Genomic DNA, 16,838 nt, shown 5'->3' on the forward strand with positions numbered 1-16,838 from the left:
GGTGTTTCTCTTTTTTATGTTTCACATCTTTGCTCTGGATTTATATTTTGTAGTTATCACGAGGTTTGTATAAAACGTCTCCTAGACAAAAGTCCTTTTTCTGCTGATAGCATCTCATCTTCATCTGCCTCTTTTTGTTCATTACTTTTCCTCTACCCCACCAATTTCTTTTTTTGGTCTTTTTGTCTTTTGTGGCATATGGAGGTTCCCAGGCCAGGGGTCCAATCAGAGCTGCAGCCGCCAGCCTACACCACAGACACAGCCGTGCGGGATCCGAGCTCACAGCAACGCCGGGTCCTTCACCCACTAAGTAAGGCCAGGGATCGAACCCAGAACCTCATGGTTGCTAGTCAAATTCGTTAACCACTGAGCCATGACGGGAACTACCCCACCTGTTTTTATTGTCTCATATGATCCCTTTTTGATCTGTTGTGAGTCTGTTACCAAATTGAAGTGGTTGTGGCTTTTTTTTCATTTTTCTTCCTTGACATTTATGCTATAATAGTATTAATAACATACTCTAATACAGAGTTGCGATTTTATGGTTCTATTTATCACCTTATCAAAGTTTTGCATATTTTTGCCTTTTCGTTTCTGGTGGGAAAGCTCCTTTCAAAATCTCTTGCAATGCAGGTTTGTGTATGTGTCTTTTTGTCATTTCTGGGGCCGCTTCCTGCGGCACATGGAGGTTCCCAGGCTAGGGGTCTAATCAGAGCTGTAGCCACGGGCCTACACCACAGCCACAGCAATGCAGGATCTGAGTGGCGTCTGCAACTTACACCACAGCTCATGGCAACACTGGATCCTTAACCCACTGAGCAAGGCCAGGGATCGAACCCGCGACCTCATGGTTCCTAGTCGGATTCATTAACCACTGCGCCACGACGGGAACTCCCAGGCAGGTTTAGTGTTGATGAACTCCCTCAGCTTTTGTCTGGGAAAGCCTTTATTTCTCCTTCATATGTGACTGTTAACTTTGCTGGATGGAGTATTTTTGGCTGACAGTTTTTAATCTCTCAGTATTTTGAAATTTTCATCCTACTCTTACCTACAGAGCTTCAGGTGAAAAATCTAATTACCTAATGGAGGTTCCTTTGTAGGTAACCATTCTTCCCCCTTGATTACCTTTTAAATTCTTTGGTATTTACTTTTTTGATAGTTTTAGTATTATGTGTCTTGGAGAGGGTCTTCTTGAAATGAGGTAATTAGATGTTGTCTTATCTTCATGGATTTGTATATACGGTTCCTTCCTCCGGTGTGGGAAGTTCTCAGTTATTATTTAAGTAAATGCTCTGCTCCTCTCTCCCTGTTTTTCCCTCTGGTATTATCCATTACCCTACTATTGTCCTTCCCAAAAGAGTTGCATAGCTCTCATAAAATTCCCTCGTTTTTTAAAGATTCTCCTTCCTTGTCTACCTGTATCATTTCTAGACTTCTATCTTCAAACTTGCTAATTCTCTCTTCCATTTGGTCTACTCTATTGCCAATGCTGCCTTTTTTTTTTTTTTTTCTTTTTGGGGGCATACCTGCAGCATATGGAAGTTCCCAGGTTAGGGGTTGAATAGGAGCTACAGCTGCAGCAGCACCAGATCCAAGACATGTCGGCAGCCTACACCACAGCTCACAGCAACGCCAGATCCTTAACCCACTGAGCGAGGCCAGGGATCAAACTTGCATACTTTTAGGTATTAGTTGGGTTCTTAACCTGCTGAGCCACTACAGGAACTCCCTTTAACTTGATTCTAATGATTCAACAGGTTAAAAATTAGAGGCCTTTCTTTTGTTTCTGAGTAGGTGGCACTACAGCACAAGCTTTTGGTTCCTCTTACCTGAGCTACCCTTGAGTACCTTTGTGAGTTGATATTTTCCACCCCCACTGCCTCTGACAGGCACTGCCTGGTGCCCTTGCTTGTGCCTCCAGAGTGGCTGATGCTTTGCTCTTGGCTGGTGTCAATGGTGTCACTGCCTGGAGCACTGATGATGGGCTCTGCCACCTTGGGGGGAGGGGGGAGTGGGCGGGAGAACGGAGACCACAGGCGCCTTTGTTGTGTCTGGTGTCGGGTTCATGGATGCTGTGTGGGCTGGGTTTGGGATGGCCAGAGTTATGGGTACCTCTGCAGCTGAAGAGATGGGGTCACAGGCCCCACGGGCACTGTTGCCCAGTCACCTATAGATGCTAGTGCTGTTGTGGCCAGGAGGCCTGAGTCCTGTGTGTTGCCTCTCCTGCTGCCACTGGGCTCTCTGAGGCTGTGGGCTCAGCTACCATGGCAAGGAACCAGGGTCATAGGCAACACCCCCACTGTGCCACCAGTCCTGCCTCCTCTATGTATTCTAATCCATTCTCCATTACAGGTACAGATGTATGGAAGTCTCCAGTATCCTGGTGTGTGGGGCAGAGGCACCTTTGCTGAGTTGTGGATGGTTTACTAGCTGTAGACTGAAAGGCAGAGACAGGGCAAACATCTCAATCCACTCTGATGCTGGTATCACTCTCCTGTGAGGCCTTCCTCCCACCTCCTTGGTTTTTCTAGGGCTTTACCCCACTGAGCGAGGCCAGGGATCGAACCTGCACCCTCATGGTTACTACTCAGGTTTGTTATCACTGAGCCAAATGTGAACTCCAAAGCCTTTTTTGAATAAAGTCTTTTATTCCTCATTAAACCATTCAACTCACCATGCTATGACTCCTGTGAACATTAGAAAGTCAGACGCACATACCTCCTGATCGACTTTCTGCTTACAGGTTTTTTGGGGGTTTAAAAAAGGATGGTAAGTTACAGGGAGAAAACACTAAAATGGGTATGACAAAAAAAAAAAAACCAAAAAAAAAACAAGCAAAGATCTCTGTAGGGGTGGGCTGAATAACTTTCTCGAATTTGGAGATACTGGACCCTTACATTTTAGCATTTTTTGCATTGTTCAGGGATAAAGACAACTATTCTTACTGAGGCCTACAAGGTCCTGATGTTGATCTTACTATCCAGTCTACGCTCCCTTTCCATCCTCACCTACCACATCCCTCTTCTCCCTCCAGCCCAATAATACGAAGCTTCCTTCAGATCCTAGAAGGCAGCATGCTCCCTGCAGCCACTGGGTTTGTGCACCTGTTACTTCTGCATGGAACGCTCTCCCATCCACTGTGACCTGAGCTCTCCCATGCATCCGTCAGAGCTGAGCTCACTACCACCACTTCAGGGAAGGCTTACTCAAACTCCCTGACCAGGATGTAAGACTCCCATCTTATTTTTACTCACAGCACTCAGAGTTGCAAATTTTTACATATAGTTATACAATATCACATACACTTTTTATTTATTTATTTATAATACTCAAATGTATTTATCATATTTGTAGTTGTATAATGATCATCACAATCCAATCTTACAGGATTTCCATCCCACAGCCCAAGCACATCCCCCCACCCCCAAACTGTCTCCTCTGGAGACCATAAGTTTTTCAATGTTTGTGAGTCAGCATCTGTTCTGCAAAGAAGTTCAGTCTGTCCTTTTTTCAGATTCCACATGTCAGTGAAAGCATTTAATGTTGGTGTCTCATTGTATGGCTGACTTCAGTTAGCACAATAATTTCTAGGTCCATCCATGTTGCTAAAAGTGCTGGTATTTCGTTCATTTTAATGGCTGAGTTAATATTCCATTTTGTATATGTACCACATCTTTTTGATCCACTCCTCTGTCAATGGACATTTAGGTTGTTTCCATGTCACGGCTATTGAAAATAGTGCTGCAATGGACATTGGAGTACACGTGTCTTTGCAAGTCATGGTTGTCTCTGGATAGATGCCCAGGAGTAGAATTGCTGGATCAAATGGTACTTCTATTTGTAGTTTTCTGAAGAAACTCCATACTGTTTTCCATAGTGATTGCACCAATTTACAATCCCACCAACAGCGTAATAGGGTTCCTTTTTCTCCACACCCTGTGCAGCACTTCATGTTTATAAACGTTTTGATGATGGCCATTCTGGCTGGTATAAGGTGGTACCTCATAGTGGTTTTGATTTGCATTTCTCTAATAATGAGTGATGCTGAACATCTTTTCATGTGTTTTTTGGCCACCTGTATGTCTTCTTTGGAGACTGTCCATTTAGATCTTCCGCCCATTTTTTGATGGGGTTGTTTGTTTTTTTGGCATGGAGCCGCAGAAGGTGTTTATAAATCTCTTGTCAGTTGATTCATTTGCAAAGATTTTCTCCCATTCTGTAAGTTGTCTTTTCATTTTGTTTAGGGTTTCCTTTGCTGTGCAGAAACTTTTTTTTTTTTTTCCATTTCTTGGGCCATTCCCACTGCATGTGGAGATACCCAGGCCAGGGGTCGAATCAGAGCTGTAGCTGCCGGCCTGCGCCAGAGTCACAGCAACGCAGGATCCGAGCTGTGTCTGCAACCTACACCACTGCTCATGGCAACGCTGGATCCTTAACCCACTGAGCAAGGCCAGGGATCAAACCCTCAACCTCATGGTTCCTAGTCGGATTCATTGACCACTGAGCCACGACGGGAACTCCTGCTGTGCAGAAACTTTTAAATTTGATTACGTCCCATTTGTTTATTTTTGTTTTTATTGTCAATACTCTAAGAGGTGGATCTGAGAAGATGTTGCTGTCGTTTATGTCAGAGAGTATTGGCCTATGTTTTCCTCTAAGAGTTTTATAGTATCTGGTCTTATAGCTAGGTCTTTAATCCATTTTGAGTTTATATTTGTGTATGGTGTTAGGGAGTATTCTAATTTCATCCTTTTACATGTGGCTGTCCACTTTTCCCAGCACCACTTATTGAACAAGCTGTCTTTTCTCCATTGCGTAATCTTGCCTCCTTTGTCATAGATTAGTTGGCTGTAGGTGTGTGGGTTGAATTCTGGGCTTTCTATCCTGTTCCACTGATCTATAGTTCTGTCTTTGTGCTAGTACCATGTGGTTTTGATGATTGTTGCTTTGTAGTATAGTCTGAAGTCTGGGAGCCTGGTTCCTCCAGCTCCATTTTTTTTTTTTTTTTTTTTTCCCTTCAGGATGTCTTTGGCTCTTCTGGGTCTTTTGTGCTTCCAAACAAACTTTAAAATATTTTGTTTGAGTTCTGTGAAAAATGTCCTTGGTAATTTGATAGGGATTGCACTGAATCTGTAGATTGCCTTAGGTAGTATAGTCATTTTGATAATATTAACTCTTCCGATCCAAAAGCATGGTATATCTTTCCATCTATTTGTGTCATCTTTGATTTCTTTCATCAGTGTCATAGTTTTCAGAGTACAGGTCTTTTCTTTAGGTAGGTTTACTTCTAGGTATTTTATTCTTTAGGATGCAGTGGTAAACGGGATTGCTTCCCTAATTTTTCTTGGTGATCTTTCATTGTTAGTGTATAGAAATGCCATTGATTTCTGTGTATTGATTTTGTATCCTGCGACTTTGCCAAATTCGTGGATGAGCTCTAACAGTTTTCTGGTAGAGTCTAGGATTCTCTAGGTATAGTATCATGTCTTCTGTAAATAGTGATAGTTTTACTTCTTCCTTTCCAATTTGGATTCCTTTTATTTCTTTTACTTCTTCAATTGCTGTGGCTAGGACTTCCAAAACTATGTTGAGGAGTAGTGGTGAGAGCGGACATCCTTGTCTTGTTCCTGATCTCGGCAGGAATTCTTTCAGCTTTTCACCATTGAGAATGATGTTCGCTGTGGGTTTGTCATACACGGCCTTTATTATGTTGAGGTAGGTTCCTGCTATGCCCACTTTCTGAAGGGTTTTTTTTTTTATCAGAAATGGGTGTTGGATTTTGTCAAAGGCTTTTTCCACGTCTATTGAGAGGATCATATGGTTTTTATTCTTCGGTTTGTTAATGTGGTGTATCACACTGATTTGTGGATACTGAAGAACACTTGCATTCCTGGGATAAATTCCACTTGATCATGATGTACAATCCTTTTAATGTATTGTTGGATGTGGCCTGCTAGTGTTTTGTTGAGGATTTTTGCATCGATGTTCATCAGTGAAATTGGCCTGTAGTTTTCTTTTTTGGTGGTATCTGTGTCTGGTTTTGGTATCAGGGTGATGGTGGCCTGAAAGAATGTTTGGGAGTATCCCTTCCTCTGCAATTTTTTGAAATAGTTTCAGAAGCGTAGGTATTAGCTCATTCTAAATGCTTGATAGAATTAGCCTGTGAAGCCATCTGGTCCTGGACTTTTGTTTGTTGGAAGATTTTAAATAACAGTTTCAATTTCAGTTCTTGTGATTGGTCCATTCATCTTTTCTATTTCATTTTGGTTTAGTCTTGGAAGATTGTACTTTCCTAAGAATTTGTCCATTTCTTCTAGGTTTTCCATTTTATTGGCGTATAGTTGCATATATTCCTTTGTATTTCTGTGATTTCCGTTACCTCTTTTTCATTTCTAATTTTGATTTGAGTCCTGTTTTTTTCTTGATAAGTCCGGCTAGGGGCTTATCAATTTTGTTGATCTTTCCAAAGAACCAGCTTTTCATTTCATTGATCTTTTCTATGGTTTTCTTTGTTTCTATTTCATTGATTTCTGCTCTGATTTTTATGATTTCTTTCCTCCTACTAACTTTAGGTCCTGTCCTTTTCTCTCGAGCTGCTTTAGATGTAAAGTTAGCTTGTTTATTTGAGCTTTTTCTTGTTTCCTGAGGTGGGCTGTATTGCTATAAACTTTCCTCTTAGAACGGCTTTTGCTACATCCCATTGGTTTTGGCGTGTTGTATATTTGTTGTCACTTGCTTCTAGGTTTTTTTTTTTTTTTTTTTTTTTTTTTTTGTCTTTTTGCCATTTCTTGGGCCGCTCCCGTGGCATATGGAGGTTCCCAGGCTAGGGGTCGAATCGGAGCTGTAGCTGCCAGCCTACGCCAGAGCCACAGCAAAGCGGGATCCGAGCCACATCTGTGACCTACACCACAGCTCATGGCAACACCAGATCGTTAACCCACTGAGCAAGGGCAGGGATCGAACCCGCAACCTCATGGTCCCTATTCAGATTCGTTAACCACTGCGCCATGACGGGAACTCTGCTTCTAGGTATTTTTTAATTTCCTCTTTGATTTCTTCAGTGATCCACTGGTTGTTTAGTAGCATGTTGTTTAGTCTTCACATGTTTGTGTTTTTTTGTAGTTTTTTATCTTGTTGATTTCCAGTCATATAGCATTGTGGTTGGAAAGGATGCTTGATATGATTTCATTTTTCTTAAAGTTACCGAGGTTGGATTTGTAGCCCAGAATGTGATCAATGTTAGAGAATGATCCACGTGCACTTGAGAAGAATGTGTATTCTGTTGCTTTTTGATGGAATGTCCTATCAATATCTATTAAGACCATCTGGTCTAATGCTTCATTCAGAGACTGTGTTTCCTTATTGATTTTCTGTCTTGATGATCTGTCCATTGCTGTAAGCGGGGTGTTAAAGTCTCCCACTATTACTGTGTTATTGTTGATTTGTCCTTTTAAGGTTGTTAGCAGTTGCCTTATGTATTGTGGTGAACTCAGGTTGGGTGCATAGATATTTAAAATTGTTATATCTTCTTCTTGGATTGATCCTTTGATCATTGTGTAATGACCTTGTCACTTAAAATATTCATTTTAAAGTCTATTTTATCTGTTGAGTATTGCTACTCCAGCTTTCTTCTGATCCTGTTTGCATGAAATATTTTCTTCCATCCTCTCACTTTCAGTTTGTATGTGTCCCTAGAAGTGAAGTGGGTCTCTTGAAGAAAGCATATATATGGATCTTGTTTTTGTATCCATTCAGCCAGTCTATGTCTTTTGGTTGGGGTGTTTAGTTCATTAACATTTAAGGTAGTTATTAATATGTGTGTTCTTATTGCCATTTTATTAATTGCTTTGCATTTGTTTATGTTGCTCTTTTTTCTTCCCTTCTTTTCTTGTTTTCTCCTCTTCTGGTTTGATGACTAGCTTTAGTGTTGTATTTGAGTTGATTTTTCTTTGTGTATCAATTGTAGATTTTTGGTTTGCAGTTATTCTGAAGTTTTGATATGAGTCTATATGTATATGAGATTGTTTTCAGTTGTTGTTCTCTTAATTGCAAGTTCATCTGCAGTGTCCTGCATTTGTACCCACCTCTTCTCATGATTTTGGATTTTGGTGGCATAATTGTGCATGGATGATTTTGTATCTTTACTGCATATATGCCTTTACTGGCAAGCCTTGTTATTTGTGGTATTTCTGTTTCCTGTTGTTATCTTTTCTTTTCTGCCTAGAGAAGTTCCTTTAGTATGTGTCATAAGGCTGGTTTAGTATTGCTGAATTCTCTCAGCTTTAGCTTATCTGTGAAGGTTTTGATTTCTCCTTCAAATCTGAACGAGAGCCTTGCTGGGTAAAGTAGTCTTGGTTGGAGGTTTTTTTCCTTTCATCACGTTAAGTATATCATGCCACTCCCTTCTGGCCTGCAGAGTAGCTGCTGAAAAATCTGCTGATAACCTTATTGGGGTTCCCTTGTATGTTATTTGTTTCTTTCCCCTAGCTGCTTTCAGGATTTTCTTAGTCTTTAATTTTGGTCAGTTTGATTAATACGTGTCTCAGTGTATTCCTCCTTGGGTTTATTTTATATGGTACTCGTTGTGCTTCCTGGATTTGAGTGAGTGGTTCCTCTACCATGTCAGGGAGTTTTCGGCTATTATCTTTTGGAATATTTTTTCTGTCCCCTTCTCTCTCTCTTCTTCTGGCACCCCTATAATACAGATGTTGGTGCATTTAATGTTGTCCCAGAGTTCTCTGAGACGCTCTTCATTTCTTTTCGATCTTTTTTTCTCTTTTCTGTTCTGCATCCATAATTTCCACTCATCTGTCCTCCACCTCACCTATTTGTTCTTCTGCCTCCTGTATTCCACTGTTAGCTGCTTCCAGTGAATTATTTCAGTTATTGTATTTTTTATCTCTTCTTGTTTTATATCTTGTATCTCTTTGGTCAGTGTTTCCTGTAAGTTATCCATCTTTGCCTCCAGTTTATTTCCAATGTCTTGCATCATCTTCAGCATCAACAGTCTAAAGTCTTTTTCCTGGAGGCTGAGAATCTCATCACTTAGCTCATTTTCTGGGGGTTTTCCTTTCTCCCTCATCTGAGTTATAGTTCTCTGTCTTTCCATTTGTATAGGTTTTTGGTGTGGTGACCTTTTTACAGATAATAGAGTTGTAGCCTCTCTTACTTCTGGTGTCTGCCCCTCTCGTGGCTGAAGTTGTTATGGGGGCTTGCTGTAGGTGTCCTGATTGGGAGGGGGGGTGCTGATGCCTGCCCACTGGTAGGTGGAGCCGATTCTAATCCCTCTGGTGGGTGGGGCTTAGTCTGTGGATGGAATTATAGGTGGCTGTGGGCCTGAGGGGGTCTTTAGGCAGCCTGTTTACTGAGGGGCGGGGCTGTGATCCCACCTGGATTGTTGTTTGCCCTGGGGCTTCTCAGCCCAAAATGGCCACCTTCAGAGAAAGGCATGCTGCTGAATATTCCCCAAGAGCTTTGCTTTCAATGTCCTACCCTCACAAGAAGCCACATTCACCCCTGTTTTCTCAGAAGTCCTCCAAGAACTGTAGTCAGGTTTGACTCAGAGTCCTATGGAGACTGCTTTGCCCTGGGACCCAGTGCACATGAAGGTCTGTGTGCACCTTTTAAGAATGGGGTCTCTGTTTCCCCTAGTACCGTGGAGCTCCTGCACACAAGTCCCACTGGCCTTCAAGGCCAGATGCTCCAGGGGCTCTTACTCCCAGTGCCAGAACCCCACATGTGGAAGTTTGATGTGGGGCTCAGAACTCTCACCCCTGTAGGTGAGTCTCTGTGAACCAGTTTGTTTTCAGGCTGTGGGGCTTCCCACCTGGGAGATATAGGGTTATTTATATCATGAAATCACCCCCCTACCTCTTGATGTGGCCTCCTCTTTGTCTTCTGGAGTAGGATATCTTTTTTAAGGTTTCCGGTCCATTTGTGCAGCCTTTAGTTGTGAATTTTGTTGTTTTTAGGGCAGAAGTTGAGCTCCAGTCCTTCTATTCCACCATCTTAATCCCATCTCCATAATTGGTATCCCTGAGCACCTCGAGAATGTGAGAATTTTGCTGCCACCAGTATCTTTCCAGGGAGCTTCCAGCCAGGAATGAGAATGACCATTAGCACCAGCACCTTTTCTTTTCCTTTGTGCTTAGCCTCGTTTCACTGGCTCACAGATGCTGCATGCAAAGGCCTCACATGCGGTTCTTTAGACCAGAGTTCCTGGTGTAAAAGGGCTGTACCTACACCTCCGCTGGGCGGGCAGCCATGGACAGAAGGGCTGAGAACAACACTTTTTTTTTTTTTTTTTTTTTTGCCTTTTCTAGGGCTACTTCCTGCAACATATGGAGGTTCCCAAGCTAGGGGTCTAATCGGAGCCACAGCCGCAGGCCTATGCCACAGCCACAGCAATGCCAGATCTGAGCCGCGTCTGCGACCTACACTACAGCTCACAGCAACACTGGATCCTAACCCACTGAGCAAGGCCAGGGATTGAACCCGCAACCTAGTGGTTCCTTGTCGGATTCATTAACCACTGCGCCACGATGGGAACTCCGAGAATGACACTCTTACATACACTTTATATGTAACTTTTATTCACAGCACTTACCATAACTGAAACTTAACATTTGCTTGTGTGATTATTTGATTAACGTCTAACTTCACTACTATGGTGTTCTTGCCTTTTTTTAGGGCCGCACCTGCAACATATGGAAGTTCCCAGGCTAGGGGTCAAATTGGAGCTACAGCTGCTGGCCTACACCAGAGCCATAGCAACAAGGGATTTGAGCCATGTCTGTGACCTAACCCACAGCTCACAGCAGCACCAGACCCGATCCAATGAGCGAGGCCAGGGATCAAACCCACATCCTAATGGATACTACTCAGATTTGTTTCCTCTGTGCCACAACGGGAACCCCCAACTATGGTGTTCTATTCATAAGGACAAAACCCACATCTTTTTGTTTTCAACCATTATATAACCAATACATAGCATGGGGCCTAGCACACGATAGATGCCTGAAAGTATTTACTGCCTGACTGAATGGCCAGATGCAATGGAAACAGGCAGGAACAATCTTGAGAAAAACTAGTTAAACAGCTTTTTAAAATGCTATTTTCCAAAACTCAAAAAAGGTAAAGTTCTCTTTTAAATGCTACTTACAAATAAATGAACAAAAAAACTGCAATACTTTTTTTGTGTGTTTTTAGGGCCGCACCCGAGGCATATGGAGGTTCCCAGGCTAGGGATCAAATAGGAGCTGTGGCCACCAGTCTATGCCACAGCCACAGCCACACCAGACCCAAGCCATGTCGGCAACCTACATCACAGCTTATGGCAACTCCAGATCCTTAACCCACTGAGAGAGGCCAGGGATGCTAGTGGGGTTCGTTGACCGCTGAGCCAATATGGGAACTCCAAAAACCACTATACTTGGAAATGTTACGCTAACAATCACAGCTTTTCTCACCAAACTCGCAATGCAAAGGTATTATTTATGCTACTCTTGGATTGTTATCTGTTTGCCCACACCAATTCTTAAAATTTTAATTCTTATTTATTTGGCCATGTCCATGGCACGCCAAAGTTTCCAGGCCAAGGATCGAATACACACCACTGCAGTGACCCAAGCTGCTGTTGTGACAACACCAGATCCTCAACCCACCGCACCACATGAGAACTTTCAAAAAAATTCCTTTTTATTCAGAGAGTACATAAGACTGTATACTGTTGGCATCTCAGTGCTCTTAGGACATTACATACCCAGAATCAATCATTCAAAAAACAAAGTAAATTTTTCACTTTGGTGGAAAAATATTTGTTCGCTGGTCAGTAGAAATACCATGTGATAAAAAAAAAATCATAAGCTTTGCATGCCAAATAATACCTCTGTAATTCTTCCTCTTCTCAACTTTTTCCTTATTGTAAACTTTGAATTCCAATTAATTTGATTCACCAAATAGAAAAGCTCAGTATATTCCTATTGTGGCTCAGCAGGTTAAGGACATGACATTGTCACTATAAGAACGCAGGTTCGATCCCTGGCCTTGCTCAGTGGGTTAGGGATCCGGCACTGCCACAAGCTTCAGTATAGGTTGCAAATGTGGCTCGGATCTGGTGATCAGCTCCAATCCGACTCCTGGCCTGGAAACGTTCACATGCCCCAGATGCGGCCATAAAAAGGAAAAAAAAAAAAAAGCTTAGTATATCACGTGGCTGCTAGGGTGCATAAAGGATGAATAAGATCAAACACTGACCTTCAGAGAAATATCACTTGGTGGAGCTCATCTCCTAGTAAGGAGTTGATTTAATTAGAGAAAAATGTTTCTGAATTGATTAATCTCAGAAGGCCATTTCCCCAGAGCAGCAATATCCCTCGTGCTGATCAAATGATTGAGCACTACTTGGTAAAGTCTCAGGTTACATACGAGGTTTTTTTTTTTCTTTTTTAAAACAGTTCCTTTAATACTCTACAGGCTGTACAGTAAAAATCTTACCTCCTCTGTTTCATAATTAGCTCTCACATCGAGCAGATTAACGCTATTCTCTTCGTAAGATGGTTGTTCAAAATCACTGTGTTCATTTTCTTCACATAAGAAGCTGTGAGGCTGACCAGCGTCGCAGGCAGATTCCATGGCAGAACTATTAGCCAGCGACATTTCCATGAATTCCAGGGTCTCTCCATTGCAGTGGATCAGAGGTGGGCTTCTGGGTTGTCTGACACACTCAAGAACAAGCTGATCTTTATTAGTGGAAGTGCTAGTTCCCATTGAATTTTCTTCCTTAAACGAATCTTCCTGTATATAGGTGTCTTCTGCATAATTACATACATGACATTGAAATTCTGGCTCCTCCGTATAAGGTAAGCCTTCTGGCAGATTTTGAAATGTTACAAGTTCATTATTAAATGCTTCTGTCTGATGAAATTTGCAAAGGGGTTCAAACTGTCTGAAGGAAGACATGCTGGTGTCAATTGGCATATTCTCTGAGTACTTTCCAATGTCGACATCTCATTATAAAGAGAAAGATGGAAGTGAGAATTAGCTGACCTTAAATGTATAGGTTAACACTTATTTTATTTATTTATTTATTTATTTATCTTTTTCTAGGGCCGCACTTGCAGCATATGCAGGTTCTCAGGCTAGGGGTAAAATAAGAGCTGTAGCTGCCAGCCTACACCACAGCCACAGCAATGCCAGATCTGAGCTGGGTCCGTGACCTACACCACAGCTCATGGCAACACCCGATCCTTAACCCACTGAGTGAGGCCAGGGATCGAACCCACGACCTCATGGTTCTCAGCTGGATTTGTTTCTCCTGTGCCACAAACGGGAGCTCCTATTTACTCTATTTAAAACAGCACTGCAGGAGTTCCCATTGTGGCTCAGTGGCTTAAGAAGCTGACAGTTTCCATGAGGATGGAGGTTTGATCCCTGGCCTCGCTCAGGAAGGATCTGGCATTGTCGCAATCTTGCAGCACAGGTGTTGCCGTGGCTGTGGGGTAGGCCTGCAGCTGCAGCTCCAATTCAGCCCCTAGCCTGGGAGCCTCCATATGCTGCAGGTGTGGCTGTAAAAAGAAGGGAAGGAGGGAGGAAAAACAAACCCAGCACTGTAGTAAACACCCTAGACATGTTTCCTTGTACACTAAGAATTTTCACCTAGGCTCTGGGTATACCCCCAGAAGTTGAGTTTTGAGATTTTAAGAAATATATATCCTCAGAGTTCCCATCATGGCTCAGCAGTTAACGAATCTGACTAGCATCCATGAGGATTTGAGTTTGATCCCTGGCCTTGCTCACTGGGTTAAGGATCCTGCATTGCCGTGAGCTGTGGTGTAGGTCGAGGACAAGACTCGGATCCCATGTAGCTGTGGCTGTGGTGTAGGCCGGCAGCTACAGCTCTGATTCGACCCCTAGCCTGGGAACCTCCATGTGCCATGGGTGTGGCCCTAAAAAGCAAATATATATATATATATATATCTCGTCAACTTCATTAGATGCTGCAAAGTTACTCTCTAAAATGGCGTACCAATTTACACTTTTACGAGTAGCATAAAAGATCCTTTGCTCTACATCCTCCAACCCGTGTCACACTCATACTATGAAGTGGTATTTTGTGGGTTTTTTTTTTTTTTTTTTTTTTGCGTTGCCGTGGCTGTGGTGTAGGCTGGCAGCTGTAGCTCCCATTTGACTCCTAGCCTGGGTACTCCATATGCTGCGGGTGTGGCCCTAAAAAAAGACATTTACAAAATATTATCAGAGACCTATTAGGGTCCACAAAACACTGTATTTCTGCTAGTTGATACTTTCTAAATAGCTCATTATCGGGTCAAGTCCAACAGTGCAAATCAGTTGCCCCTGCCTTCCCTGTGCCACGTGTGTTCCCTGGGGCGCTGGGGTCTGAAAACCTGCAGATGACTTTGGCAGCCTTCTACTCACCGCCCACGAGCTATTCGGTTACCAAATCCTCTCCAACTCTCCTCCACAAATGGTTTCTTTCAGTCCCTGCGGCATCACACTGGTCCAGATGCCCGCGCCCGCCCCAGGGGGTCAGGGCACAGGAGTAGAAAGGATGACCGGCCTCGCGGAGTCTAAGCCCCTTTGCTTGGCTTTCGGGGTCTGCATGGCTCCCCCACCTCACCTGCCTCATCCTCCTCTGCTCAGGCCGGATTGGGCTCACTTCCCTGCAGACAGGTGGGGCCTCTACCCCTTCAGGTGTCTGCCCCAGCAAGTGCTGCTCGATCCTAAAACCTCTATCTACCCTATTTAAAAATTTTCCACAATGCCTTTAGTCTAAATTTTCTATCTCAGGCGCTCCCATCGTGGCGCAGTGGTTAACGAATCCGACTAGGAACCATGAGGTTGTAGGTTCGATTCCTGGCCTTGCTCAGTGGGTTAAGGATCTGGCGTTGCTGTGAGCTGTGGTGTAGGATCGCAGACACGGCTCAGATCCTGAGTTGCTGTGGCCCTGGCATAGTCCAGTGGCTACAGCTCCGATTAGACCCCTAGCCTGGGAATCTCCATATGCCATGGGAAGCGGCCCTAGAAAAGGCAAAAAGACTAAATAAATAAATAAATGAATAAATTGTCTATCTCACAATTCAGCACCTACTTGTTCAAGGTCTTAGCCTTTACCATTGTTTCAATAGCATTAGTATTTCCATGTTATACAAACCTCAAAACCAGTCCACTACGGTTTTTCCCTGCCCCCCTACAGCAAACCAACCAGTGTTGTTCAGAGTATATATTGATTAAATCCTACCCTCCAATGATTTATTTCTATTAAAACTTTTCAATCTACCGTCACTGAATCATCTGCCTGGGTTATTTTGTTGAATTACCAAATTAACAAATCATTTTTTAGGAGTTCCCGTCGTGGCGCAGTGGTTAACGAATCCGACTAGGAACCATCAGGTTGCAGGTTCGATCCCTGCCCTTGCTCAGTGGGTTAAGGATCCGGCGTTGCCGTGAGCTGTGGTGTAGGTTGCAGACGCGGCTCGGATCCCGAGTTGCTGTGGCTCTGGCGTAGGCCGGTGGCTACAGCTCCGATTAGACCCCTGGCCTGGGAACCTCCATATGCTGCTGGAGCAGCCCAAGAAATAGCAAAAAGACCAAAAAAAAAAAAAAAATCTTTTTTTAAAGTTCAATGTTTTTCAAACCTGTCATCATTTGGTAAAGTATAAAAATGCCAGTGAGCCACGCAAGCTAGTCAGGATTGGTGAAAAATCCGACTTTATGCTCATCTTTTTCTCCGTTTTCCAAATATGTAAATGCTGCCTAAGCTGTGGTGAAGAGGAGCTGAAAAATCCATTTTGTTTTCCAAATACAAAAATCCACAAAGGTCTTATTTCTTAAAAAAAAAAAAAATTCTGTTTAAGAGCCTAGAACCTCCAATTACTATACTTCTACAACTTTGCTCATATAGCATAGTTTACCAATTTACTTTTTTAAAAATTTCTTCCAAAGAGCCACACCTGTGGTATATGGCAGTTCCTGGGCCCGGGGTGGGGGGGGCGGAATCAGAGCTGCAGCTGCAGCCTGAGCTGGAGTTTGTCGCCAGATCCAACCTACATCCTCACAGAAGCAATGGCAGGTCTTTACCCTGTTGCACCACAAGGGCAACTCCTTTTTTTTTTTTTTTTTTTTTTTTTAAGTTAGTTTCACTTTTTTCACCTCTTATTCTGTCCTTATCAGATTTACGCTTGGCTTTGGGGGTGGTGGGAAGTTTTTAAAGGTCTGGATACAGATTCCAGATACACCCCAAATCTGTTTTAGGATGGGCGTTAAAGAGGTATCACTGGAGTTACCGGCAAAAATTCTAAAGTTTTGGTTTTGTAAAACTCTTCAGTCGTATGTCCAACTTTAACTTTGGAAAAGCACTTATCTTACTCCAACCAAAAAAAAAAAGACAACAAACTTTCTTAAGTCGCAAAACTGTGCTCACTTCCAGGGTCCATAGTTTCTTGGATCCACAAGGATTTCGGGCTTCCTCCCTGCGCACGGGCTTCTGCGGAAAGGAGAAGAACGCTTTTTAACCTTCTCCACCGATGGTTTTTAACAACTCGCAGGTGGGGTGCAGACGCGTTGGAACGTCGCTGTGTGACGTCACCCTCCGCGCCGGCGTGGGGGCCCCGCAGTCTCGGCCCGCAGAGCCGGGAGGATGCACGGTGTGCGCCCCAGGCGCAGCAGCCTTGCGCGAGCTGACGCGTCTTGTACGGCGGAAACCAACGGGAGCGGACGCGAAACACTCCGGCGACAGCAGGCGGCCTGGGCTCTGAGGGCACCGCCCTCCGCAGGACTTCCGGACACCTCATTGCCTCCCTCTCGCGTACAGCGGGTCG

General features: G+C 43.4%; 1 protein-coding gene across 13 annotated transcripts in view; it reads right to left on the minus strand.

Moving 5' to 3' along the window:
- Positions 1-16,836, minus strand: part of CAGE1 (cancer antigen 1) — a 58,583-nt gene extending 41,747 nt beyond the window's left edge. For 12 of the 13 annotated variants that reach the window (XM_021100145.1, XM_021100154.1, XM_021100150.1 and 9 more), the window contains exons 1-2: positions 16,442-16,836; positions 12,496-13,007 (exon numbers count right to left, since the gene is read on the minus strand). In XM_021100145.1, coding sequence (XP_020955804.1) covers positions 12,496-13,007; positions 16,442-16,811 — 882 coding nt within the window. In that variant the 5' untranslated portion in view covers positions 16,812-16,836. Of the gene's footprint in view, positions 1-12,495; positions 13,008-15,971; positions 16,027-16,441 lie in introns of those variants that run through there. The other variant, XM_021100157.1, reaches the window with a different exon arrangement.

This window comes from Sus scrofa, chromosome 7, assembly GCF_000003025.6.
Source record: "Sus scrofa isolate TJ Tabasco breed Duroc chromosome 7, Sscrofa11.1, whole genome shotgun sequence".
NCBI classification, from domain to species: domain Eukaryota; kingdom Metazoa; phylum Chordata; class Mammalia; order Artiodactyla; family Suidae; genus Sus; species Sus scrofa.